At 41.0% G+C, this 24926-nt stretch overlaps 3 protein-coding genes across 3 annotated transcripts in view; 1 reads left to right on the top strand and 2 right to left on the bottom strand.

Moving 5' to 3' along the window:
* Positions 1–236: 236 nt before the first annotated feature.
* Positions 237–10429, bottom strand: abcg5 (ATP-binding cassette, sub-family G (WHITE), member 5). Its single transcript, XM_072677737.1, has 13 exons — positions 9681–10429; positions 8628–8749; positions 7936–8072; positions 6530–6628; positions 6084–6216; positions 4935–5074; positions 4585–4714; positions 4072–4285; positions 3339–3544; positions 2183–2321; positions 1742–1927; positions 1057–1169; positions 237–622 (listed from the first exon to the last, which is right to left on the bottom strand). Exons 1-13 carry the CDS (start codon positions 9842–9844, stop codon positions 438–440), a joined length of 1968 nt encoding a protein of 655 aa, XP_072533838.1. The 5' UTR covers positions 9845–10429; the 3' UTR covers positions 237–437.
* On the top strand, positions 10053–17413 carry abcg8 (ATP-binding cassette, sub-family G (WHITE), member 8). The gene is made up of 13 exons (XM_072677736.1): positions 10053–10232; positions 10812–10916; positions 11246–11393; positions 11606–11844; positions 12774–12906; positions 13121–13390; positions 13479–13641; positions 13754–13852; positions 13984–14183; positions 14292–14368; positions 14576–14843; positions 16586–16713; positions 16818–17413. The coding sequence occupies exons 1-13, from the start codon at positions 10167–10169 to the stop codon at positions 16953–16955; spliced, it is 2034 nt and encodes a 677-aa protein (XP_072533837.1). The 5' UTR covers positions 10053–10166; the 3' UTR covers positions 16956–17413.
* A 998-nt stretch (positions 17414–18411) lies between these two features.
* The window catches only part of lrpprc (leucine-rich pentatricopeptide repeat containing), a 54216-nt gene continuing 47701 nt past the window's right edge, over positions 18412–24926 (bottom strand). The window contains exons 33-38 of the mRNA XM_072677730.1: positions 24883–24926; positions 23868–23983; positions 21979–22053; positions 21733–21817; positions 20851–20993; positions 18412–18650 (exon numbers count right to left, since the gene is read on the bottom strand). The exon at positions 24883–24926 is cut by the window's right edge and continues 87 nt beyond it. Of these exons, the coding sequence (XP_072533831.1) occupies positions 18585–18650; positions 20851–20993; positions 21733–21817; positions 21979–22053; positions 23868–23983; positions 24883–24926 (529 nt within the window). The 3' untranslated portion in view covers positions 18412–18584. The remainder of the gene's footprint in view (positions 18651–20850; positions 20994–21732; positions 21818–21978; positions 22054–23867; positions 23984–24882) is intronic.

Here is a 24926-nt window from a genome sequence, read left to right as displayed (position 1 = left end):
CAAAAGCCGGAGAAACTATTTTTTAATACTCTTGAGTTCGGAAGAAACAGTGAAAGACCATGGTGTCCCAACACTTTAGTCCATATAATGTATAAAGAGAGATTCTATATTATATATAGATTATTATTTTTTTTATATCATTATTGTTATTATTATTATGTTTGTGTATTATTATAACAGTAACTCAATTTAAAATACAATGAGCATTATAAAAAATATGTTATTAGATTAAGATTTTATTTTATTATCAGCAAATTATTACTGTATTTTATGACATTCCCTTTATCACATTATATTCAGTTATTACATTATGATTCAGTACAAAGCCTAAACATTTACTGGATGTTGGGCACAGTATATACAAACAAGATAACACAGTTATTTCTTTCAAATACACAAACACACACTCCCACACACATACTAATACACACTCTAGGTCAGCGTCTGCTGAGGTGGTCTCGTATCTTGAAGCTGATCATCCCCAGTACTATCAGTGCAGGTAGGAAGGCATAGAGCAGGAGGAAGTCCTGGGTGTAGCGTGCGGGTGCTCCCGGGTAACCCTGATCTATAATAAGATCACCATTCTTTATCAAACACGCTCCTGGGAAACTGGAAGACGGACCTGAGCGAGAGCATAAGAGTGTTAGGAGGCAATATACTGTATATATAATATTTTATATTTATTTTATAAAAACAATATATTTACATTATTTATCCCCCCCTTACAGTTGATCTCCACTTTTGTATGTATGATGAATACTGAATATGATTATATTATATTAATAATAAATTTCATAATTTAGCTTTCAGTCATTTTAGAATGATCTACAGCTCAGTTCATAATTCTGAAAAGTACATTTCCCAGTGTCCTACTAATTACTGAAATAATACAGCTAATGCATGAATACTTTTTAGAGGCTCTGTATAAACATATTATATAATAGAATCATTTTATTCACTTGTCTGCAACTAATCTGGATTTATATAGTTCAGATTCTGAACACGTCTGTGAATATGGAGTGTGTTTAATCCAGGAGATAAAGGCGCATATCTTACTGCAGGTGAAGTTCTTCCCATAGAACTCAGTGACAATGAGGAGCTCACAGCCGTACTTCTGAAAGGTGAGGTAACTTAGCCACTGGAACACCACCGGCATCTGCTGAGTCCCCCTGCAGAAAGGCATGTGTGCAATACATCAGCTCAGTCATATGATAATTCCTCTACAGGAAACACAGTTAAACATGGCAATTATTTGCACCATTTTACAGCTGAATTTACCATATTGGACAAAATAAATATAGATAAAATGCCACTACTTTGTACATTGTCTTTTAGGTTTTCCTGAACGTGTTAAATCAGCACATGAGCAGTAATAGAAGTGTGTTCTTTCTAAAGGATGCATTCACTTATATCTGTTAAACTTTGATATTATAAGGAATTTATAGATTTGCAATGGCAATGACCTTATTCTGGCCCAGGTAAACAGCTGGCTACGACAAATCTCTCTTTTGGGTAGTAGAATTCCTATAGTTGTTTGTTTTTGGCCAGTTACCATGTGACTGACACTTGTAGATTAGATGTTTAGGTTTTGTTTTCAATTTGAGTGAGTGACAGGTTTATTTTGAACTTAATGAAGTGACAAATAAAATAATCAGTTAAAATATTTGTGACTATTTTTAATAAAGCATGATCTCATCTACAAATGAACACCTAGTGTTAATGAAAGTGGCCGAGCTAGTACCTCAGAAACCCAGAGCCCACCATGATCCCAGCTATGTTGAGAAGAGCCATTCCACTGTTGACCATGTTGGGGTCTTGAACGACCCCCAGCAGCACCAGGGTCAGGAGCTCACCGGTAATGTGGGGCACCATGATCACAGCTGTAAAGCACAGGAACCGCCAGGGATCTGGGTTCATGCCCACCGTCCTGAGATGCAGATATGCATACACACACACATACACACACAGGGGAGAAAAAAACAAGACCATTGAATGTTATCTTCACGACCTTGCCCGATAGTTACCCAGTTACCCTTTACCCTTCCCTCACTTCAGCCTTTCTTACCATCTTTCTAGAAAGCGCTTATCAGGATAAAGTTCAGCCCAACCTCAGTTGCCTCACGCATGCATTCATACATAGATACACTTACACACGACACAAAAAACACACATACAGACTCACCAGTAGAGGAAAGAGGTGAAGATGAACACACTGATGATACTGAAGGGCAAGATGTGAATGATGTAGGCCAGAAACATCTGCCACTTCTGATACAAGCCGTCTTTACTCTCCACATCAGCTATTGCTCGCAGAGCAGGGACTGCAGAAACCACAGCATACTTTACATTCACGAGGCACCTAAACCATCTCGAACATTAATCCGAGTCAATAAAGTCTGTACTAAAGTACACTATTTTATGCACTTTGCAGTGTACTGCATATCCTCAATATTAACATAATTTAATTTAACTGCAGAACTGAATAAGAGAACAGTCAAAATGCACCTGATAACTGCACATAAAGATTGGTCAAAAATAATGGTCCAGAAAAAGAGCTAAAATTGCTATAAAAGTTCAATAACAGTAAATAAAACTAAAATTACTGATTCAAAATTTCAAAATTTTCAAAGTTTAAAAAATCCCACACTCTTTTAACAGTGCTAATATATGTGGATGTTGTTTTACACTTTTTTAGGACATGTATTTAATGATCTATTTCCATTATAACTCTTGACACTAATATCTTGACTCATATATCAGCTTACAGCTTAGACACTTTTCGAATGACAGCTGAGGAGCTGAGTCAGATCTTTTAAGTGAAAGGTTAAAATACAGTAGCACAAGCAATTTATGATAGCACTAGCACCAATTAGACAGAATATTATCTCATCAGCTCAAGGCCAGTCAGCTTTCAAGGCGAACCTGCACTGCTGACCGGTTGGGTATTGCAGTGGATTTAGATCTCTCTCCTTCTCTCCTTAGAGGCCAGCTCTAAGTCTTAGTCTCTAAATCTTTCTCTTATCATTAATGAACAGATAGAGAAAAGTGAGATAGAGAGAGAGGTTCAGACAAGCTCCTGGGCCACAGGCCACCGTGGCAACTTGTAAGAGTCTGACAGCTGGCCAGTTTTCCTGGTGCTTTCTGCCCTAGGACGTAGGACAGATTTTTATGTGCTTTTTCCAACAATTGTGCTTAGCGCTCATGGTGTACTGTGCTGTGTTGTGAAAAACAAAATGTGCATATGAATGAATGAGTTACATAAAAAAGGGGAAAAAATTCAGTTCATTCAAAAGTCAGTTTGCTAAAGCTGATACATACAGACTAAAGGAGGAACTCACACAGGGCCACAGCATTCAGCATGCCAGTGTACGGTGTGGCACCCATCGACTGGTAAATGATACCAATTCGGTCCTGAACTGCACCTTTAGTGACGTCATCATCGAGATTCATCACAAAGAAGGCCACAAAGAGACCGTAGATGAGATTCTGAGAGAGGCGCATGAGAACGCCCATCCTGTCCCGCGACAGGTTCCTAACTGTCCTCCTACAGAGAGAGAGACAGATTAGTGGATGGTCGAAAATACAGCGAATAATACAGTTTGCATCTCAAAGGTACTAAATAAAGAGGGACAGTGGTTTTATACAGAACCATGGCAGCTCAGATACTTTAAATGGTTCTTTGCCTGGTTAAAGGGTTCTTTGGATTGGTGGAGAACCTACTGTAGATGGTCTAACTGAACCTTTTAAATAGTTAAAATAATTCTATGTAGTACCAAAGAGGTTCTACTATCCTTATGAGCAAGAATACCTGTTTTCAGTACTATACAGAACCACCATTAGCAGTGTATTCATTAAAATAGTATTTATAGTACATTTGTGTGAGGTTTGAGACACAGACAGGGTCTGATGTTGTAAATCCAGGCCAGGAATTTGATGTATTTTGAGTAAATCTCCATTGGCAATGGCAAAAAAAATGGAAAGATGGAATGGGAAGTCTTTTGCGAGCACATGGTTCTGGATAACAGAAAACCACAGCCAGGATAAGCCATAAGAGGGCCATTAGATCCCCACCTGAGAAGTACACCCAGTTTGGACAGGCAGTTGGGGGACTCGTTGCTCTTGAAGGGGATCATTGGTTTATTGGGACGTTGGCAGAATTCTCGAATCTTCCACATCATTTCTTGATGGATTTCCGAGCTCTGATACGCAGAGGTGATGTCGTGCATTCGCCTATAGGTGGCAGTCTCTCTCTCACTGCAGCGTGTGTCCACAGAGGTCAGGTCCACTGTGCAGTGAGAAGAAGTGACTCAGTTAAAACAGGGGTAGATTATCACTCCAGTCTGAGCAAACATCATAAAACCTTCCTGAGAAGGTAACTTCAGTTTAAACAGGGCCCCCAGTAACATAATGCTCACATCTTTAACTGATGATGTGTTTGCACTGTCAATCAGGCGTTTTTATAATGTATTGTTTGAAGATATGAGTACTTTAATGAGAACATAAAGTCTACATTTACTCTTTTACTATTAAAGTGTATAAACAAGGACAGGTGGAGAAGAAAGCGTCAGTGTACGTAAAGCTTACCATAGATATCAAAGGGATTGCAGTACTCTGGACACTCGTAGCCACATCTACTGAAGAAGTCTACCATCTCCTCGGGTTGCCCACAGAACACTAGCTCTCCACAACTCATGATGGCTATCCTGCTGAAAATCTGTGGACGAAAGGAGACACTCACACCTCTGCTAATTTACTGCATACTGACCTTGTGAGTTCAATACACATAACATTATAAAAGCATAAACATTTATAACCAGGCCATTTGACCATGAAGGCAATTTGATATGAATGACATCCAGGTTAATCACCTTGCATACTAAGTGCCACGCCAGTATATTTCATGCTGCCCTAAGGTTAAGCTTTTTCTTACTTACTCTGAAGAGTTCTGAACGTGGCTGATGGATGGTCACTATGACAATGCGGCCCCTCCTGGCCAGCTCCGCCAGCAAGACCACGATCTGGTTGGCCGTCATGCTGTCCAGGCCTGTGGTTGGCTCGTCCAGAAGGATCATCTCTGTGCAGACATGAGGCAAAAAGTGACAGAACTGCAGAAAATAACAGGAGGAACTTTTCATAACTCAACTTCATGTCCTCTTTAAGAAAGTTTAAGCAGAGTCTCACCTGACCCATTAATTCGCCCAATTAATACAACAATTAATAGAATTGTCTTTGTCTAAAGTTTGAGCCAAATTAATTGCATGATTAATTCATTTCCTGCTTGATTGAAGAAGGCAGCCAATGTGAAGCCTTTATAATTGGCCGTACGTGTGTTTAGTTAAGAAGGTGACTAATCCTTGGTCCGGAGTCCCAGGATGCCACTCAGGTCCGAGGAGTTAGATAAAGCACTCCGCAGGGACCCTCATGGACCCCAGCTTAATTCCATATACACGATAACCTTCCCTTTCGCTCCTTTAATATTCTCCTTCCCTCGCTCGTCTCTGGTGCTCTCAGGGGGTCGGGATGCAGTCTGTGCTTCCTTACTTTACTTTTTGTCAAAAACTATGGAAATGCTCGTTGCTGTCTCATGTTTAATTAAGGGCTTGTGTGGGAACAGCATGTGGAAACATCTTATCCAATAAATTGACCTCAATGTGTGCCACTAATGTATGGGCATGATTAAAGGAATACTCATGCATTTTCAACCTAATCTCTATCTTCTGCATCTGTATTACCATGGAAAATAACGTTCTTGTAATAATGACCTTGTAATATGACCAGAAAACCTGTCCACTCAGAAAACATGTACAACAGAAGTCAGCTGGAATTCTATGCCCTAAAACGGTGTACATTGTCAGTACTGTTACAGTATAATATACAATATTCGACAAAAGGGAGCAACCATTCCATTTGACGCCTCAATAGAAATGGGAACAGAGTGATTTTTCCAATTTTTATTAATAAATAAAGTATTTCACATCATAAATTAATAGTACCGGACATGTATACCATATTACGTCTTAACAGCCAAACTGTCTTTCACACTGCTAGACTGGGCAAGCGAAAGAGTAGCTCCTTCTACTCACTGGGGTCCTGGAGCAACTGGCAAGCAATAGACACCCTCCTCCTCTCCCCTCCAGAGATACCAGGAAAGATTCGGCCCCCGATCACACTATGAGCTACATGGCTCAAGCTCAGTTCCGCCATGACGGCAGCCACCTAGGATAGAGGCCAGATGTGTGAGACTCATGCCCAATCTATAAATATATAATTTAATATATAAGCTGTGAGCTTATTATGAGCCTCCTTTCTTATGGGATGGCACTCTATAGCAGGAATGCCCAATCTTACTCACAAAGTAAGGAGAAGCACAGCAGATTCCAGTTTAACTAGTTGGTCTCAGTCTTTAAATCAATTAATTTGATATTTGAGGAGGGTTTTTTAATGGGTTTGACTGAAAACCTGCAGCCATACAGGCCCTTTGGAGATAAGACTGGTTATCCCTGCTCTACAGTGACAGCGACAAACTCACCTTTTTGCGGATAGCTATAGCAGAGCGATGTCTGAGGGCCAACTGAGCTGTGAATGTCAGAGTTTCCTCTACTGTCAAATAGCTCAGGAGATTGTCACTCTGAGAAGCAGAGAGAAAGGGATAGTGCCCATTAGAGAAGAATGGCAGGGGAAATGCCTTCACACAAATGGCTCTAAGAATACAGTAGCACATAACAGCCTTATTTAAAGCCACCGTGGTTTGTAAAGCAATTTCCATCAAAAGTATGGTGTACACCCATCATTTCTTGAACACAAAAACCTTTCATAGTTTATTTATGTAGGCTGCAATCATACCATACTGTATGCCATGGGTGAAGATTTCTTGACTGAAATGCAAACAAACAGAAACATAAACTTGCAATTTGGAGCTGTGAAATGCAGTTCTTTATGCTACTGCCTGCTGAATCTGGTAACCCAAGCTTAGCCTATGACTTGCCAAATAGTAAACTACCTGCAACCCCTTTCTTTAGTAGTTTGCAGTGTTATCACAACCACTGTTTTCTATAATACGTTTCTATTATACGTTATTTCTGAATGGTTAGAATTCTTCCACAGAACTGCCTCACAGCTGTGGTCCCCATATCCAAAAATGACATTTTATGGTCATTTTGTTTAAAGATAAATGGTACGTGTTGACTGTTTTGATACTCTGCAGTTCTAATCAGTTGTTATACATTTTTGGAGGCTTTCTACTCTATTGTGTGTCTATTCCAGAGAGTCCTATTGTACTGTCAATGCTTGCATGGAGATTATACAGGGGTATATGTCTGAATACATTTGGAAATTTCTTTTATTTTTGGCATATGTGTTTGTGTTATGTTATTTGATTGTTAATGCATTTACACACAATAGACTAATTAAAAACTATAAAATAATGCATTTCAGTTCATGGAAATAATGAACAGTGATTCGCTATAGAAAGTCTGTTACAGTGAGCTCTCAGAATAACTTTCAGTGCTGTTTGAGAGGCCATTTCAGCTTCTCTGAGTCATTATTGTCTCTGTGCCCTAACATCCCCACCTCCGAATTTACTTATGAGAATTAAATTAATGACTGGCTTAGTTTACAGCCCTCTAGAGTCCTGAAGAGTTTATCAGGAATAATATAAGAGATTACCCCAAATGACTGCAGTCTCTTAGTGCCTATTTAATTTTGCAGTGGATACACATGAACGGCTCGGAGGAAGATTATGGAAAACTGCTGCATCTTATTTCAGCTTCAGCTTTATTGAGTGTATAAAAGTTATAATAGTTTTTTTCTGCACTCCAGTAACCCTGGCTATTACCTTCCCCCCACTCAGGGTAACAGATCAAAAGTCAGTCCAACGTCAGTCAGCAACATACAACAAACACACACACACACATACACACGTGAAGGTGTATGTACCTGAAGCACATAGGAGAAACAGTCCTGAAACTGCTCTTGCTTGACTTTTATTCCGTTCACAAACACTTCCCCAGTCAGAGTGCCAGTTCTGCCAATGCGGCCAGCGACAGCATCCAGCAAAGTGGTCTTTCCCGAGCCTGCAGACAAACAGTAGCATTTAGGAATAGTGTATATATGTGGATATATATGTGTTAATGCATTTATACATTTCAGCAAATGATGTGTGATTTGTGCTGTGTTCCACATAGACAACTCTACACTGAAGATATGCTGCACTTAATTTACTATATTCAGATGTGTACATCTTTTACCCAAGGACAGAATACAACAAACAATTTGTCTTTCAGTGTAGCTACTTCTGGCAATAATTATGTTTGTCATGTATTTTATATGGATGGAAATTATTTAGGGTGTCACTTTGACATTTGCCCTTGTTGTAACAGGCCAGCCAATGTAATAAGCTAACAAATGTAAAATTACAATTTTATAATGTACAGTTTCTTTTTTACTGAGCTCTTGCTTGGGGAAGGACAAAACATGTGTTGTATTAGTAATAGTAATAATCAGGGTAAAGAATGACTATCCAGGTTCAAGTGTTTTCAGTGTCCCATCAGCAGAAGGCAGACAGCACATAGTTTAAAACTTAAAAACTGTAAATATATATAACAAACATGTTATACTAAAACCCCCACCTGAGTTTCCCAGGATGCCCATTATCTGACCACTGTCCACATGAAATGACACCTCATTGAGAATCTGCCGAGTCCATTTTTTGCCATAAGATGGAAGGTCCCACCAGGGCCCGACACGTTCACTAACACAGAAACACACTCAGCAATTGTAGCATACAATTCACAGTACTGTATCTGTAATAAGTCTATTAATAATAGTAATAAACTGATTTATCATAATTTAATGAATACTATCCAAGTCTCAGTGTGTGGACCTTAATCAAAGCTTAATTTTTTTTGGGTACTTTTAGAGAAACTAAAAGATCTATGTAAGACAACATAAAACTGAACTTACTACAGAAGGAACCACATGGTGGAAAATCAAAATTTACATTCTCAGCATAAAACATCTTATGCTACTTTTAAGAAAGCTGCCTGGGTTATTATTATTATTATTATTAGTAGTAGTAGTAGTAGTGTAAGTAGTATACCACATAATACAGTGCATACCATGGTATTATTAAAACTTATTAAAATATTGTATTAACTACATACAACATACATAATGAAATGTGCATATGTGCAATGTGCATATTTAAAATACAGTTACAATACAAATCGAAACTAAATCATATTAACAATCTAGACGCAAAAACATGTCAGAAAAAGCTAGAATTAGAGAATTTACAATAATGAATTTTGATCATAAATTATTCAGGTCCTCTAATAAGAGTGTGTTGTAAGGTTCTGGTGAAAGGTTTTCTAATAAATATTATTACAAAGTGGTTTTTAATGAACATGCTTCAGTTGTTAATTATATATATATTTAGACATTAATAGAGCCTCTAAAAACAGTACTATCAAATCTACAGTTCAAATAAAACAGCACTGTATGCAGACGACATTGAAATGTTAGTACTTCTAATTTTGAGACTTGCAAATGCAAGACAATGAGTGTCCAAACCATTAACCATTACTTTAATAAATTGAAATAATGATTGCCAGCTACAAAATATTTATTCGCATTATCATTTGTGTAAAATACATTTAATTTCCAGTAGAACCCATTCTTACCTGACAGTGTAGGAAATTCTGCTCACGCTGAGGCTGCAGGACGGTTGGTTTTGATCAGAGTGCCGAGGGCCTTCACCGGCCGTCCCTTTCTCAGATACAAACCTGAAAGACTCGTAAGACCTATTTTCCTGCTCGACATCTTTCATGGAGTACGAATTATTCATGCTGTCTGGTGTCAGCTCACTCACCACTGTGCATGTAATTTCTCACGGACAGTCTGTTAGCCGCCCCGGACAGTCAACATTCACTTTTGCGACTGTCTGACAATTCGAGTGCACATTGTACCAGTGATGCAGGCACTATAAACAGAAGCACTTATCAGTAGACCTTTGAACAGCAAGGTATATAGAGTAGGCTTAGTGAGAGCCCACTCTTCACAGCAGTTCAGCTCAGCGGACAGAGCAGCAGGTGATCCTTCAGGCTTCCAACCTGGACTGAGGGGTCTCAGACCCTCAATTCAGTAACTACTTGCACTAGTCAGGAGCCATGTCCAACGAGAGCTTGTCTGATTCGGAAAGTGTTTTCGGCCTTCCAGCACTGCCACCAAGCATGGTGAGTAAGAACCAGCATGGGGAAAACCAGGGCAAGCAAACAAACTAAACAGGGACCCAGCACCACATGGATATAAAGACCGCAGGTCATTCAAGACTTTTCAAGCTCATCCAGAGCACCTCTTCACATCCACCTTCCCATTATTTACCTCCTATATTGTGTCTAGGCTATTGATTTCACAGGTGAGTGGAGTTTATGCTAGGGGATACTGTGCAAAAAGCTCTGTATTACATAAGAAGCATGCATGCCATTATTTGAATGGACCCTGAACCAGGCAAAGATTCAACATTGTCCGCTTATCTACTGGCACCAGATAAAATTGATAAGACTTTAATCATTTTTATAAGTGGGGGAGCTGCTGAGTGTCATGAAGAACTCACAAACCTCACCAACACATTCCTTCTGCATGTCCGTGGTATCATTTCGGGCAAAGCAAACACTGCCATGGTTTCTGAGAATACAATAAAGTTACTTAAGGAACCAAATGTTCCATAAAAAAGAACTTAGAAATGTTCCATCATACAAGTAAATATGTGTGTGTGGTGTTTGATGTTAACATCTTCTCACACACACACACAGGCCAGAGACATCAAGCTATTTTCTTCAGGAGAAGAAGACAGCAGTCTCTACTTTACCTGCGGTGGGGGTCGCAATGAACTGGAGGTCAGGAATCTACACTATGAGGTATCTGCTCTGTTTATTTACTGCCACTTGCAACATATCCTTTAAAAAAGCTCTCAAATGGCTAGTGTTTTATTCTGTATTCAACCTGATGAAATGAATACAGAAATTAGGTCGTTACATAGTAGTGTACATATACAGCTCTTTACAGTTAGGTGGGTTAACCCTGGTTACTTCCTGAGTTTGTAATTTCTAAACGTATTTACAATGTAACAATCTACAAATGACAAATTTAGAGTACATTTGTAGGTAAATAATATAGGCTTTTATAATGCTCACACAAATCTACATAAATCTACACAATTTAATATCGATCTGTTTGTGCATTCCAGATAGACACAGCAGCACAGATTCCCTGGTACGAGAGACTGTCCGAGTTCAAAATGCCCTGGGAGGTGCGGGGAAATAAGCAGACTGCCATCAAGGATTTGAACTTGCGAGTGCACAGCGGCCAGATGCTGGCCGTTATTGGCAGCTCAGGTAGGAATAAGTCTTAGACTGGACCAGCAAGGGAAATTCAGTGTCATGAAAAGCAGTCCTGCAGTAGCAGCCTTAAGAGTTGGTTTCACTCCTGAAAGGAAAGGGAATCATTCAGTAGGGCATGGAGAGGACCTTGGAAAGATGATGCCCATAAGTGTGAAAAGAACTGATGTCACTTTGATCTTTACTTCTTTCCGATTCGTGCTTCCTAGGCTGTGGGAAGACCTCCCTGTTGGACATCATAACATGTCGAGATGAAGGAGGCACCAAGAAATCCGGGGAGATATTGATCAATGGTAAACCCTCCACACCTTCACTAGTGAAGAAGAGCATCGCTCATGTCCGGCAGGATGACCGCTTGTTACCCCACCTGACTGTGCGAGAGACTCTTGCCTTTGTTGCCAGGCTGCGTCTGCCAACACACTTCTCCCAGGCACAGAGGGATCAAAGGGTAAGCCAGTCAACACTTCTTTGTCCTCTTGGAGAGAACCTTCAGTTGCACAATCACACAATAGAAGTAAAGCAAAGTTCAATCATTTAACACACACTCATTACCTGATGAGTTCGAACCTGTATCAGCTGCCTACCCAATTTCAACTAGCTGTCCTTAAAGCCCAGGGCTGTCTGATCCTAATTCTAGTGATCTTCTCACCATTGTTTCTGGTCCATGTAAATAGTAGATGTACAGGTTTCTGAAGTTGAGGTTGGAACTGCACTTTAAAGGAAGATAAATCTGGGCAGAACTGGGCAGCCCTCCACACCGTGGTCAGTTTTGACATTAGAACTCTTGATTGGATATTTTGGGGTGATTGACCACTCTGAACCTAGCAGTGTCAATATACCAACAGACTACACTCTGCAAATAATGATTCCTAAATTTGTAGGGTTGTGGTATTTAACCTTTACCTCAAAGGTCTCCAACCCTTGCTCTTGGAGAGCTACATTCCCACAGACTTTGTATCTAACCCTAATCCACCACTCTTAATTACTGCTTGGAAATGACTAATTACTAACTAATCACTGCCTTCAGAAGTTCTTGACTGACTGAATGGAGTTTGTTAAATTTGGATTGAAGTTAAAATCGGCATGAAGGTAGTTCTCCAGGAGGAAGGTTGGAGACCACTGAAAGCAACTGTTACATTTTGTAAAAGTGCATTATACTTTAAGGCAGGGGTGTCAAATCTGCAAGAGGCCAGCAGGTGTTTAATCCAAACAACTAAGAGCAAGCCTGATTGTATTAGTTTGATCCATTGGCCTTGGTTTTTAAACAGCTGATCAGGTGTACTCCTGGTTTGTTGGTATGGACCATGCAACTACCCAAGCCCAAAGAACCTTAGCATAAAGAACCTGTAACTAGGGAGATTCTTGCACTCTGTACAGGTGGATGATGTCATTGCTGAGCTGCGGCTGAGACAATGTGCACACACACGGGTGGGAAACGACTATGTGCGGGGTGTATCTGGTGGGGAGAGGCGGAGGGTCAGCATCGCTGTTCAGCTTCTTTGGAACCCAGGTAAGTCTAGGACTCCTATATTTGGAAAAAAAAAACAATACAGATGTTATGCAATATGCACGTAATATTAGAATTTAATTAATATTTTTTGTCTCACAAAAAGGACATATTGTCATAGCACCAGAGTACCTGAAAAAAACCTCCTTCTTTTGCAAGACAACTGTGATATGTCTTACACTATACACTCAAAAGTTCATAAATTGTTTATTTGCAGGCATTCTCATTCTAGATGAGCCTACTTCGGGTCTCGACAGCTTCACAGCCCACAACCTCATCATCACCCTGTCACGCCTGGCCCGAGGGAACCGCCTGGTCCTGCTTTCAGTCCACCAGCCCCGATCAGACATCTTCCAGCTCTTTGACCTGGTAGTGCTGCTCTCCTCCGGGTCAGCCGTGTACTGTGGACAGGCCAAAGACATGGTGTCCTACTTCACGTCTCTGGGGTATCCATGTCCCCGCTACTGCAATCCCTCTGATTACTATGGTGAGTGAGCGTCTCAAATCCAAAAAGCCTATGTCTCAGTTTTGAGGTGCTTTAGTCAAGGGGTCTGAACTATGTTCCTCTGCTACAGTGGACTTGATCAGCATTGACCGTCGCAGCCTGGAGAAAGAAGCTGCATGTCTGGAGTTGGCCAGGATCCTTGCGGCCCAGTTTCAGGAGAAGGTGAAGAACACTGATGACTTCATGTGGAAGTCTGAAGAGAACAGCGTTCCAGCGCTGGAGAATCTCCAAAGGTAAAGCTCTGTTTCTGACCCATGTGTTTTTAAGCAGAAGCGGCATGCATGCTTTTCCTAGATGGAGAAAAACAAGCACCTGCTCACCATGTGTCCACTGTGTTTTTGCTAGTAATATCCCTACTGTATCAAAAGAGGAAAACAGCATTACGGTGTCCCAAAAAAGAGATCGACTACCTGGCCCACTACATCAGTTCTGCACCCTAATTAGGTGAGAGAGCCCAGCAAAAGTAGTGCACACCTAGAGAAGTGACTATGCCTAGTTTCTCATGCAGTCACATAACAAAAGGATTTGCGCATAGATGGACGGACCTCTAATACAAAGAGATGTGTGATTGCCAGGCGGCAGGTGTTTAATGACTACCGTGACCTGGTGACTGTGGTGGTGCACGGCCTGGAGGCCCTGCTGATGTCGCTGCTTGTCGGCTTCCTTTACTTTGGGGCAGGCAAGGAACGGTTGTCCATGCAAGACACTGTGGCTTTGCTCTACATGATGGGAGCTCTGACGCCTTTTGCTGTTGTGCTGGACGTCATAGCCAAGTGTGAGTTACCTAGAAGGGCACGGGCCAAAATTGACATATTATGACTTGTCATTACAAAGACCCGCTATACCTTCCTTGAACTGATCCAGCATGTTGGGACATCTACAGGTCATACAGAGAGAGCCATGCTGTACCATGAGCTGGAGGATGGGATGTACTCAGTGACTCCATACTTCTTTGCCAAGGTAATCCTTCCTACACAAACTATAAACGCAGGACTAGTTTCGATATGGACCACAAGAAGGCAGCAAAGCTCCATGCAGCTGATGTTGGTGAATTTTTGATGGATAAAAATATGAAAAATATTCTATACTTTCCTTAACATTATTCAGTTGTAATTATATGTATGGCCTACAACAGCCCTGAAGTTCCTCTGTGTATGTGTATCACAGGTTCTGGGAGAGTTACCGGAGCACTGTGTCTTTTCCCTTGTGTATGGTCTGCCCATCTACTGGCTGGCTGGCCTGAACACTTCACCGGACCGCTTCATGCTCAGCTTCATGCTGTTGTGGCTTATGGTGTACTGCAGTCGCTCCATGGCTCTATTCGTGGCAGCAGCGCTGCCCACACTGCAGACCTCCGCCTTCATGGGAAACGCACTCTTTACTGTCTTCTACTTGACCGGGGGCTTCGTCATGAGCCTGGACAACATGTGGATGGGTAAGAGTCTGTCACTCCAAATAAACACTGATAAATACTTGGCCTAGCCCAAGATAAGAAAATCTTGCAGTGATCACTTAGTCCTACCCGTTCTTAGAAACAAGCTTAGATAAAGGTGCACCTTTTCTCATGCCTTATATGACAGTTTGGGCAGTGAGCCAAGTGAACTGCTAAGTTACACCTTCTTTGCTGATCAAATTGCAAATTTCTCAGACTACTGATTAAAACTCACTTCCCCATTCAAATTTACTGCTATTGCACTGTCTGCATGCTATATAAATATTGTTTTGGTAACCCATCTTTCAATCCTATGTTAGCATGTGAGGTGCAGGACTAGGGTGGGGTTAAATACTTAGGTCTGCCCAATATCCAGAGTGCATGACCATCTTAAGACCTCTAGGATTAAGTAGTTTTTCTGTATGCAAAAAATAAAAGGCTGTTTTTAAACACTGCCACCATCGCCAACAGTAGTTTTCCAAACCTAATGCATGTCTGATGACAAGAAGTCATCAAAATATGGACACTGCTACATGCTACATGAATTACTTATATGGCCATGACCCTGGACCACAAAATGACCTCATGACTTCAGAGGTCTATGCTGCAGTCCAGATTTTAGGAGGCACATTGTGAACACCCTTCAAAGTAGGATACAGAAAGTGGGTACATTGAGTTGTGATGGTGACCATATTTTCATAGCTGAGGAAAGAACTGAGCAATATTGAATATTAAATTTTATAAATGATGATGTTAAAGCACATACAATTAATCAACGATCACAAATGTTATATTTGACAAAATTAACAGATTCCAGCTGGATGTTTTCTAATAGGGCTTTTCTAATATTACCAAAAAACAAAGAAATGGCGGTTCCTCGAGGACACAACACTTCAGTTAGTGTAGCTAGTGCTGTCAACGTTAAAGCGTTAACTTTGACACATTAATTTGAACGAAAATGTATATTTATTGTAACTTTATAATATAAGCACTTTTATTTAGTTAAAATATGGATTTAATCTCATACCTAACTCTCATTTTCTAGGGTTCCTCTAGCCAGTTTGTTAGGCACACCAGCCATACATACAACTTAACTAATTAATGTAGCTAGTTAACACCATTAGTTTAGTGATATGACTTTATATAACTATTAACATACACCTTAGACATATTCTATCTTAGCAAGATAACATAGGGAGGCTAATGTTAGCTAAACAAACTGCTCTGAACTGGGGCAGCCCAACTGTAGCATTAGCGCTAGCCATCCTGACTCTCCACTGTAAACTCCCTCAGCAATGGCGGCGTTGTTTGATTGCTACCCAGGCTGTTTCACATTTTACACTTTACCTCGTTTACCAGTACGTATTTGACTAAATGGCCTAAGTGAAATACACCCAGACCACTGATACGTATGTAATGAAGGACACGTTTTTTTTTTTGGGGGGGGTTTTGGCACAAAGTGGTCAAACGATGAATGCCATACTATGTTGAAACAGTTCCGAAGCTCTGGAGTCGACTCTCCATTTCCCTTTACCTGGAAACGGGGATTCGTCTCTTGCTGGGGAGTCGAGTCTCACAACCTCCATGATTCTGCTCATCTAAAGCAGGCCGAAGACAACTATCAGCAGCCCTGCTTTTATGTAGTAAAGTAGCATAACTTTTTTAAAAGGAGCCAGTAATAATCATACGATTCACTGCTTCCGAGTCGAAACGTCCAAACGACACAGCTGTTGTCTCTCCCTCAGTGGCCTCCTGGTTCTCCCACATCTCCTTCATGCGCTGGGGCTTTGAGGGCATGTTGCAGGTGCAGTTCCGCGGCCTGTCATACTCAGTCAGCCTGGGCAACTTCACCATCAGCATAGACGGCATTAAGGCAAGGAAGCCCACATATTAATAATACTTAATTAATAATGCGGGCAGCACGTGCATTGCCACTGTTTTCAACGCTTACCCCTGTCCCTCTTCATGTTTCTCCAGGTGGTGGAGGCGATGCACATGAACCAGTTTCCTCTGTACTCATGCTATCTAGTGCTAAACGCCGTAGTGCTGGTGTTTATGCTGCTCTACTACCTGTCACTCAGGTTCATCAAGCAGAAGTCCTCTCAGGACTGGTGAAGACCACCACGGCCACATCCAGCTTTTGCTTGCAGACTTTGCAGCGCACACGGAGCCATTAGGGCGCACAGCTGACTGCCGCTGGATGGCAGCAAAGCACCACGTGTCCACACACACACACACACACACACACACACACACACCTCTGCAACCAGTTACAGTGTTCAATCTTCTTTTGCTTTTCTTTTTGGCAAACGATTAGAGCATTACTCTGGCAGATATCCATCTACAGCTTTTACTTGCTTTTCCTTTTTTTTTTTTTGTACAGACTAATCTTTGTATACTAAGATTATTAAGCTTAACAATGTGCACACCAGTAAAGGTACATTAAAAAGCTTTTGAAATGTTTAGCCAGGCACACTAGGAAAGCATTTGTATTTTGAAAACCAGATAATGTAGATTTTGCACTGGTGCAAAACCCTGATAAATGTGCCAAGAAAACACTCGAAATAAATAAAAAAAAAAAAAACAACAAACAAAAACTAAAGCAACCGGCCTGCATCTCAGTCATTCCACCATTTCTCTTCAAATGCCACTGAACAATCACCAACTCCACAAGACTGAGTGGAAGATCAGTGATTGCTTAATTTGCAGGTGCTAGAAGTACAAGATGAACATGAACACAATGTCCGTTGTGTCTATGGGGAGGAAAGTGCCCCTGATCATCCTAACCCTAATATTTTATAGGGTGCATCTTCTTGTATTCTATTAACATTGGGCTCATGTGAGGTGTGTGTGTGTGTGTGTGTGTGTCATTATGTGGTACCAAAAAGTTTACCCAATTTTCTGTGTTTTTGGTACCTTTAAGGTCAGTACTTTAATCGGTTGGCTCGTTGTAGTGCCGCATTCAAAAGGCAGTTTAGCCTGAAACACTCCATAGAACTTTAACCTGAATGAGGAGGCTAAACTGCCATAGAATGAACAGGCAGATATCGTCACGGTCACACAAAAACCTTGTATCTGCAAAATGGTATCTTAAGAAAAAGAAAAGAAAAAAAAAAATTTCAATGGACGTTGATGTAAAAGATTTTATTCCATTGGAGCATTTTTAGTGTTCCATTCATCATGACATGCTGACAATGTAAAGAACATACCGCCAGATTATGTAAAAACTGAGAGAAAGAAAGAAACAAACAAAAAAAACAACAAAAAAGGGAGATACAAGGTTTTGTTCAGCAATGATAAATTTTATATAATTGTGTTTAATTTTGAAGCATCAGAAAAGCCACTAATCCAAAAAGGTTTTTGATGTATATAGACTGTGTGCACTGGGGAACGAATGACAGATTTGAATATATATAAAATAAAAACAAATTAAAATAAATTGGGGGTCATTAAAACTCCTACAAAACCCAAAAAGTCATCGATTTGCACTGGTGTAAAGATGAGCATACACCACCATCTCCCAAATGTTGAAAATACAGTAAGGAAGAGCAGAAATTACCAAAAAGACATGTTGAACATGTTTAACACATTTATTACCATAAATACTTCTGTACAACGCATTGTTTCAGATTACCTTCAGTGTAACTATAAGCAATAGATGAAGAATTCAACCAGCTTTACACAGCATTACACAAGATCCAAGAAGACATAAAAAAAAGAAGAGCTAAGAATAGAGGGAGATTTCTAGTCATCTGCATCACTCTGGGTCTTAGAGTTCTTTATTTTCATTGCGTAGAACCCGAAGGACTCCTGAGAAGGAAAAAGGAAGAAGTCCATGGATTAACCAGTGAATTAAAGAGCCCTTCAGACCTACACTGCAGCAACAGTACATTAGCTTTGCAGCATGTGTGAGGGTGTGTGTGAGTGTGTACAACATAAACTCCACCATGCCAGTTTGATGTATGCAGCTTTAGGAAATCTGCAAGTGTGTGCGCGTTTCCCATCCAAATCTACAGCTTCCCTTTTGGAGCAATCTATTAACTGCCCCACAGCCCAACCAATCCCTCTCTTTGGTTTCATCTCAGCCTAGATTAAATGCACAAACACATTTACACTCTACCCTCCCTCAAGTCCTTCTAATTAAGCGGCGGCTGCCTCTAAAAGCCGTGCCTTTCCCCCCCCCCTCTCCCCTCCTCCCCCGGAAGGTGAGCACTTTCAGAAGATTACTGTTGCTCAGACATTGTATATTCCCTTATTAACAGCGTAATTAAAGTCGATAAATAGCGGTAGCCGTGTCGGGGAAACGGGGCCAGATGCGAACAGCACCTCAAATCTACCCTTATCGGAGCTCTCAGGAGACGCTTTGTTCTCGGGTATTAACGGCTGCCTCGGGACCGCGGAGAAAGAGGGGATGGAGGGAGAGAGATGGAAAGAGGGAGAGAAGGAGAGCGCGAGAGAGGGGCGAGCACTACCTGAGATTGCTTTGTGCAAACTTAAAAGGTGAAGGGAGAGCGTATGGGTGGGTGAGGTGGTGCAGTGAGCTTGACAGGCTCTTGCTTTAACACAGTTCCTAAACATGGCAATAGCGTTCTGACAGGCTGTAAATAATACAAAGGAGAGAGGGAGAGAGAGGGTGTGAGAGAGGGGAAGGTGAAGGAGTTCTTACAGCAGAGTAAAGAAGGAAAAGGGAACGATAGGGTGAGTTGTAGGTGACCATTTGAGCAAGTGCGTGGTCACCCTGGGCAAGGAGAAAAAGCTGCAATTCCCAAGCAGAGTGTGCTCTATACAGTACTGAAAAGAGGTTCTTGGACTTGCAACAATAGTGGAAACGTTTTTGGTGCCATCAAGAACATTTTTTTTTAAAGGATCTATATACAACCACTATTTCAACATTATATGTTCAAGGTCAAAATTATGCATACGCAGAGATGATTAATTCAGTGGTGCGAAAATCTCCAAACTACTAACAGCCAAGGTCGAGGCCTCTTAACTTCCTGTTAGTGATCGTGATAGACTACAGCTGCCCAAATAAATAGGGGGTTCGTCCGACAAGCACACATTGAGACCAAAGACCAAGATCATTGTAGATTTTCAAGTCAGGGAAGACTCTCTTGGAGCCATTTCTAAACAATTGCAGACCCCAAGCTAATTAGCTCAAATAACTGGACGCAAGCACAAATTATTGGGAGGCGTAGCCCAAACTGTAACCTTAAGCCCAGAGGAAATTGTTTGCCATGAACTGAAAGCTCCTGGAACACCAGGGTCACTGTCTACAGGAAACCATTGCCATGGACTAAGAGGCTAATGTCCCACCTTGACTAAAGACTGTAGCCGACCACAGGGACAAAGAGAAAGCCTTTTGTAGGAAGGTTTTATGGTCCAGTGAAACAAATCTATTGTTTGGCCACAATGACCACAGTCCTATTAGAAGTTGCTAAGGTGAGGCCCAACTGTTGAGCGTTGTGAGGGGCGCATTGAAGGACGTCAATGGAAGGAACTCTGTGTAACCCTGTTTGGTACAGGACCTTCCTGTTTTATTCCCACCTGATTAAAGGTCAATAGAAAAGACTACAGACTACACTACCCAGAGTTCAAGGGAGACGTCAGTTTCAATGAACCAGCATCAAGTCTGCGATCATGATTATGCAAAATGCATTACGACCGAAACCACTTCAAAAACAATTAGATAGGTAGCTCCCAGGAGTGCTGTTAGAAGGATGTGTTTGCATTACGGTGGCTATAGAATGCGTGTAACATTCTATTCAGATCCGAACATTAGGATATATTTGCAGGACAAGGCAGGGTCTGTAACGCAGGGAATAAGACATGGAAAAGGACTATGCATGTCTGTATGTGGGCCAACATGACAAAAAACCTACATAATACATAGAGTGCCAGTTATTCTGTAATACATTCTACATCAAGTATACCTGTCCTTAACGTACACAGAATGTTAAAGTAAAATAACTTATATTTTTATATAACTTGGGCTTAAACATATTATATTTACCGCTGGCTCCACGAAGGGTGGATCCTCTCCAGATTTCTTGTACAGCAACGCCAGTCTCTTCAGAAACAACTCGTCTACCTCCAGCCCATCAGCCTGTGCCTGCTGATAGAGAGCCTTCGCAGCGGAAAGGTCGTTATCCACAGCTAGAGAGAGAGAGAAAAAAAAAATATATGAAGAAACGACAATGACTTACAACTTCGAGACAGTACACTGTGTAGAGCATGAATACTCCGCATGCGGTTAGAATAGAAAAATACAAGGAGAAAAATTAACCTCTCAAGAGGGGACAGAGCTAGAAAAAGTAAAAATAACTGAGGACAAATAGTACACGCAGCTACACAGAAAGAGTTTTCAAACGAGAGAACAGTGTTAAATATCTCATCATTCATTCTGCTCCGCTTTGCACTTGACCAGTGGGCAGGTGCCACAGGCCTCATTAAATAGTCATGCGGCACAGCGGCGCGAATCGGCCAGGGAAGAGTTCTGTAAGTACTTTAACATGTCAGAGCTCTCACGCCAGGTTGGCTAAAGCAGACCCTCATTAGGGAACACATGTTTTTTTATTAGCAAACGCACCTCCTGGGTGCCTGCAAGCGTGCCCTGCTTGTTGCATTTTTAATTGGCTAGGTAATAACTGTTTAGCCACAGGCCAGTGAGCTGAGCAGCGCGCTCAAACAAGCGGGCGTCAAGGACAGGTTGACGCGGCAAGTGCCGCATCTCTGAACCATGCAAGACACCGATCTGCATTTATTAGCTCTAAAGTGCACTGGAACAACACTTGCGTGCCCAAACACCACAAACTGAATGAATGAGACTAAACTGTGTTTCGACAGTTCTGCTGTTTACTGTAATCCTTAGAAATAAAACAAGAGGTGTTCTTACCATGACACTTCATCAAGTAGCTGTAGAGCGTAACTTTGTCCACAAAATCTGGAATGAGTTCCGACAAAGTCTTTATCTTTGAAAACTGCAAAAATGGTAGACAAAGGCAGAGTTAACAGTAAACAGCTTCAAACAACGTCTTTGAACGGATGCCAAGGTTCTGTTACAAGAATTTAGGCATTATTCTAAGAGTTAAACACTCTGTAAATCAGGCTACATGACAATATCGATGAGGATGTACTGTACCTGTCCAGGAGTCTTAGAGGACCTGGCCACAAAGGACATCAATGCAGCCTTCTGCTCAGCAATTCCTGCACAACGCTACAGCAAGAAACAGATGGGGGCAACCTTAAAACCTTTGAACACTGACAATTAGCATGAAAAGACCACCAGATAGGGTTATTGAAGTGCACAAGTGTGTCAAAGCACATAGAGAAACGTGTACATGCACGTTGTACATAGTGCTGGTGAATGGTATCCATGCTCTTCTATATCTCTTGGCACTGAAAGCAGCGCCTCTACAGTTGAAGGTTAATTACACAGCTAATAGGGAGTCAGGGGGATAACCACTTATTTCTTTATAAAATTAAAATGTACAGCACTAGCCCGATTTGAGGTATAATTATCTACACTTAGTCATATAAAGGCTTCGATTTGAATCTGTATGCCCACAACGCTTTCAGGCACCGCTGTATAATTTCCACACTCTTTCATTAGTTCAATACAGTACAGGTGAATAGAGCTGGGGGGGGGGGGACAAGGAGGGGGAGACCTACGGGTATGACTGAACATAGATTAGAATTCAAGGTCTGTAAACTTCGCAATGCACACACAGTACATGAAGGTATTGGAAGTAAAGGAGCCCTGACCCCGGAGTAGAAACCTGTATGTATTTAAAAGGTACATATCTCTGGTAGAGTACACAAAGAGCAATAGCCATAACTGCATAACTTGACATATGACTGACAACACAAATCAGATGCTCACTTTAAATGTAGAAGATATGAACAAATTTTATAACCACATTTGATTTACAAGTTGGAGAAAATAAATGGTGTGTATGGAGGGAAATGGCTGTCCTCCTGCCAGTGTGTGTGGTATAAATGACATTGTGTTATGCTTTTCATATATATATATATATATATATATATATATATATATATATATATATATATAAAATGTATAAAAGGACCGCTGTGCTGCCCTGGGCTCTCTCTGGGTTCAGTGGCAATGAGGTCGCGTTACAAGCCAGTCGTGAAGGATGTGTGTTCCGCCGGCTGCTGCCGAATTAAAAAGCCAAGAGGCCTGGGAGGCTTTTAACAGGCTTGTGTATTAAAATGGACCAGAGTCAGCTCAGCGGCTGAATGCCTTTAGTACAATCAGAGCAATTAAAACACCAGCCAAGCGCTCTGCTGCTCTCCGGGGAGAAGTTCCACTTCAGGGCCGACTTGAGATCGGCCTGTGGTTCACACATGCAAGGTGATTGGACCTCTGTAGGCTTAGCTGACTGATTCAAGGCCTGTCCCAAAAATGATATTTTAAGGGACATTTAGAAGTCCCTCCGTGGGACGTTCTCAGAATTCTAACGCGCCATGCAGGAAGCTCTCCTGGTATATGCGCATCTCCAAAGGCTTGCTCGCACGACCCCATTTGAGCTGCTACTTAATTCAGCTATTTCACAAGACTTTTTACTTTATGTGTTAAGGGAGCTTTTTGAGAGAAACCTAGCTTCCTTAAAGAATAGAATATATAATGTGAATAGCAAAGGCAGAATAACTAATGGCAGATGCAGTAAGAGTACTGAAAGGGCAGGAAACCACTGGAGCAAAAATGAAAGTTAGGAAAAATAATAATAAAAAAAAAAAAAAAGCACTGAGCACAAGAGCTTCAACAACCCCAACTCCACTAGTGTGTCGAACCATTACGTAGCGTTTCAAATGTTCTTTGAAGACGAGAAGTTAAACCTCCAAATGATCATGTGACCGTATAGTCAAATATAAAAACTTTAAAATAAGGACCTTTACATTGATTACTGTGAAGCTTCTCTATACTTAAAGGCTATTCACATTCCTATCCAGTGAGGTGTTCACAGTCAGCTCAGAGGAAGTGCTGCAGCTGTGGTGGAATAAAGCTACCTGTAGCATCAACTTGGCCTCCTCGGTATTGTTTGTGTCCAAGTAAGCCAGGAACAGGTTAGTGGCAGGCAAGGGCATGGAAAAATGATGATACAGCCGCTCCACCAGGGCACTCACTGAGAAAGATAAGGTTGAAAAGTTACAGATACAGGACATGAATACTGACCAAAAACCTTCCTTAAAAATGACAACTAACTTGTTGCAGCACTACTATTTCACTACTAAGCTGTATTTTGTGTCAGTACAAGGACTTTAAATATATTACATTTCTTTACACTGAAAATAGGTCTACGTAATCCAAATCCAGAATAGCCAATAGCTCAAGCCCTTTTCAATGGAAATCAATGGAAATATTTCGAGATGATATTTTAGCTACATGCTTTTGCATTGATAAATAACAGAAAAAAAGGAAAAGAACCTTCTTAACTTTCAATGTCAATCGAGTTGACAAACAACAAAAAATATATATTATTCAAGTTTAGAGCATTTCTATTGCTCCAGCCGTCCACAGGCAGACAACGTAATGGACAGCGATCAGCTTGAAAATATGAAAAAGAGGTTTTGCACATTCAAACTTCCAAATTAGCAATGAATCACCTCATTTCAGGAATATTCATATATTAAATAGACAAAGGGTCATATGGCTTTTTTGCTCTTTTTGTTGATCAGTTACTTAACTATTTATTTCTGTCTGTTTCTAGAACACAGCAAAAGTGGTGCAATCAAAGTCATTTTCCTTAACTGCATTGTTTTTACATAGATCAGCTCAATGCTAATCCCTTATAAAGGGACTATATAATGGATTTGCTGTTGATGCTCACTTGCATCACTTGCTGTAAACTAAAACGAGGTGAAAGTAGCAACATTTCAGGAGCACATAGTGTAGCGTATTCATCCTAGGTGCACATGGGCTGCTGAGGGGTGAGCTGGTCCAAAGAGACAAGCCGATATATATTTCTGCAGGCTGCCTTCAAAGAGACTAAAGGGTGCACTGTATGAACTGAGAAAGGCTTACATGCATCGAGCGCTTCCTGGTTGTTTGCATTAAAAAGTTTATTG

The sequence above is a fragment of the Salminus brasiliensis genome, chromosome 4 (genome assembly GCF_030463535.1).
Source record: "Salminus brasiliensis chromosome 4, fSalBra1.hap2, whole genome shotgun sequence".
Taxonomy (NCBI): Eukaryota; Metazoa; Chordata; class Actinopteri; order Characiformes; family Bryconidae; genus Salminus; species Salminus brasiliensis.
Note: the sequence above shows the minus strand (reverse complement) of the source record. Positions and strands in the feature narration are given on the sequence as shown.

Excerpts from the sequence above, each read along its gene's own strand:
- abcg5 (XM_072677737.1), bottom strand. The coding sequence starts at position 9,844 with ATGAATAATTCGTACTCCATGAAAGATGTCGAGCAGGAAAATAGGTCT. Across the intron at positions 4,286-4,584 it reads CAATCCCTTTGATATCTATG|TGGACCTGACCTCTGTGGAC; the intron begins GTAAGCTTTACG and ends CTCACTGCACAG. Across the intron at positions 1,170-1,741 it reads GTGGGCTCTGGGTTTCTGAG|GGGGACTCAGCAGATGCCGG; the intron begins GTACTAGCTCGG and ends GCCTTTCTGCAG.
- abcg8 (XM_072677736.1), top strand. The coding sequence starts at position 10,167 with ATGTCCAACGAGAGCTTGTCTGATTCGGAAAGTGTTTTCGGCCTTCCA. Across the intron at positions 10,233-10,811 it reads CAGCACTGCCACCAAGCATG|GCCAGAGACATCAAGCTATT; the intron begins GTGAGTAAGAAC and ends ACACACACACAG. Across the intron at positions 16,714-16,817 it reads TCAGCATAGACGGCATTAAG|GTGGTGGAGGCGATGCACAT; the intron begins GCAAGGAAGCCC and ends ATGTTTCTCCAG.